Source organism: Apis dorsata, unplaced genomic scaffold (assembly GCF_000469605.1).
Source record: "Apis dorsata unplaced genomic scaffold, Apis dorsata 1.3 scaffold_499, whole genome shotgun sequence".
Taxonomy (NCBI): domain Eukaryota; kingdom Metazoa; phylum Arthropoda; class Insecta; order Hymenoptera; family Apidae; genus Apis; species Apis dorsata.
In genome coordinates this window covers 49,316-52,316 of record NW_006263730.1, presented here as the reverse complement: position 1 = coordinate 52,316, position 3,001 = coordinate 49,316, and the positions used below count along the sequence as shown (strand labels likewise).

General features: G+C 34.6%; 1 protein-coding gene across 3 annotated transcripts in view; it reads right to left on the bottom strand.

The window, feature by feature from the left end:
- Positions 1 to 1,502: 1,502 nt before the first annotated feature.
- LOC102673616 (angiotensin-converting enzyme) overlaps positions 1,503 to 3,001 on the bottom strand; it is a 43,555-nt gene continuing 42,056 nt past the window's right edge. For all 3 annotated transcript variants that reach the window (XM_006620252.2, XM_031512672.1, XM_006620253.2), the window contains exon 13: positions 1,503 to 1,884. In XM_006620252.2, the coding sequence (XP_006620315.1) occupies positions 1,736 to 1,884 (149 nt within the window). In that variant the 3' untranslated portion in view covers positions 1,503 to 1,735. The remainder of the gene's footprint in view (positions 1,885 to 3,001) is intronic.

Below are 3,001 nucleotides of genomic sequence, written 5' to 3'. Positions count from 1 at the left end.
AAAAAAAAAAAAAAAAAAAAAAAAAAAAAGTATCGAAAGTATCTCTTTCTTTCTTCGTGCGTGATATTTCGAACTTGTTCGGCTTGCAACATCCCTTATGAATCTGTAAATAACTCGGTGCTAAAAATTTATTTAAAGCTTATTTTAATGGTTTTGTGTTTACATTCTCTCTTATTATTATTTACTCTCTCTTTATGAATATTATGTAAAAATAACTCGCTAACTTAACCCTTACGTCGATACCCAAAACTTCCATAATTTTTCACTAATAAAATTCTATCAAACTTCTAAACATTTTGGATCGATCTTTCAAAATTATCAGATGAAAAAGAGAAAGATCTCACACAAGGGTTAACGATTCATTCGACGATCGATATAAAACGCACGTACTAACACTGTAAACGGAATATAGATTCTTTTTTTACTCACTGAAAATAATTGTAACGATAATTGTAACGTGATCGTTGGCCAAGGCTTGTTTTCGTTTGAGATTGAAACATATCTCCCAATTACGTACAGTGCCTTCAATGTGGTTTACGAACTTACAAACGCAATTACGGGAACGAGCTTATTTCTTCTTATTAATTCGATCCATTTCGATATCCCAGTGGAGACTCCAGTATCCGTACACTTATTATCGAACCTAGGATCTAGAATCTAGAAATAGCGTACATAAATAATAACATTGTGTTATTTTAATATTACTTTCAATTTTCAACGAGCAAGAAAAAGATTGAAAGTAATGCCTTCGCACTTTAAAATCAAATTCGAGACGATTCGAGAAAACGTAACTCAATGGATTACAAAATTTTATGCGATTTGAGAAAGAAGATACGGGATCTATAAATAATATTCTAAGTAATCAAAATTATTCCATTTTTTTCTCGAAATCTAACGCAACAACAATCGCGTTTCTCGATTATTTCGAATATCATTTCATTGTGTTCGACATCTCGTCCGACTGATAAACGTATTTACAACCAAACGTGTACACGTCGAGTCAAGCTCGAGCTTTCGGAGCTAAAAATAGCATCAACTCGTATCTGTCTCGAAGGCATAGCGGGACCGTTTTAACGACGAAGGATGTAAATCTCTTTGCCTTTATTAAACGGAGAGGCCGTGTCGCTTTTCAACGTATGCGACGCGAGAGCGACCCTTTCGACACGCTGAAACGATTTATGCTCGCGCATCAGCTTAATTGCACGCGTACTATTGCCATGTTATGAATCGCGGTTAAATTAATAATGGATACTTACAGTAATAACAATTGTAACAGGGCGACTATTTCGGTTATTCCTCGTTTTATCCCTCTATGACCAATTATACTCTGATTCTTTCTCGTTTCTTTTTAGATTTTGAGAAAAATTTCAAAAAATTCTGAAATATTTATCGAAGCTTTGATGTAGAGAAAATTGTTTTTTTTTACTTTTGAAGAAATAGATTGGCAAATATAATTTTCCATGGTAAAAGCATTTGTTACTTATGTCTGATGATCGAATTGATCTCAATTATTATAAATATATCTTTTAAACGAGGAATATTTCACTTAAAAATCGCGTGATCTATTTATTATATTTTACAGTATTTAACAAGAATCCTATAATATTTTGGTGTTCTGTTTGGTTTCTGGTTTTGGCTCCTGTAATAAAAGTATCGATCGTTCTTGGCGGAAAAAAATATCCTTAAACGATCTCGATCGTGGAAGCTTTACCCACTGTTCCACACTGTTTCTTCCTTAACAAAGTATCAAAATTGTGAGTAGGATCGAAAAAATCGTTGGTAAAGCAGCTTTCGTAGTGGTGAACGAAACTCCGCCGTTGTAGAATCCGCTTCCATAGACCTGGAGACCGGCGGTCTCGATGCTGCGCTTGCAATAATCTCCGTCTGCAATCGTAATCCACGGTTACACGATCATGAAACAGTGATATCTGGTTATGGTTATTGTTATTACGCCGACGAAACAGCTTCGAGTGATATCTGTTTTCGTTGGAGGAATTGTTGCTCCAGGCGATCCGGTGTAAATTGCAGGGACCGGGAAATGAGAGTAATAAAAAAGAATAAAGGATTGGAGGGAACGATGGAGGCCGATTATTATATATATTGAAAAAGATAAACAAAAAAAAAAAAAAAGGAAAAGAACACAGATTCAATTAGTTTTTAATCATCGAGACTTCGTTCATCAGGCTTGACAAGAATTATACAGGACGTTTATATATTTGTGGAATATTTTATAAAAATCGAAATATAAAATTTATAACTGGTAAATTGAAAACAATTTTTCTATTTTTTATTTCTAAACATTCCAAGAAATATATATATATATATGATATATAATATTGTAATAACATCCTGTATAATAAATCAAAGAGAAATAAATAACTGCAAGATATACATGTAAGTACATAATCTCGTGACAACTTTCTCAAGAATGTTCTTGAGTAAGTTGGCTTGTAAATTGGACATAATATTATAGATACGCATGGAAGCACATAATTCTAATTAACTATAACAGACCATCAATTATATCGAGTCTCAATTTACAATTATTTTAGTAGAGCAGCGTTGCGTAACGATCATTTACTTTATTTATTTCTCCTTCTCGTAAAGGGAACTCGACTGAACTCTCTCTCGGGTCTAAATCCGACGGATCTAAATCAATATCAATACCATAAAATTTATATCGTTTCTTGGTCACCAAACGGAGACCGAGGCGGTTGTAATAGGTTAAAGCGCAAGGAGAACGGGTCGCGGATAGATCGATAGATCATTCACGGCTGGAGGGCGAGGGAGAGGAGAACGAGAATCGTTCTAAAAACCCAGCCATCGAGATTAAGACAAAAACAAAAAGAAAAAAGAAGAAAAAATCTCGTCGAGGAAAGCAAAGTAACTGGAACAGGTACCGTTTCCCCTTTCGAACGAAGTGACGTGTCCTCTCGATTCCATTTGCGTTCTTTTCGATCATCGCGACGAACGAAAAATCTTTCGTCATCGATTCTCATCC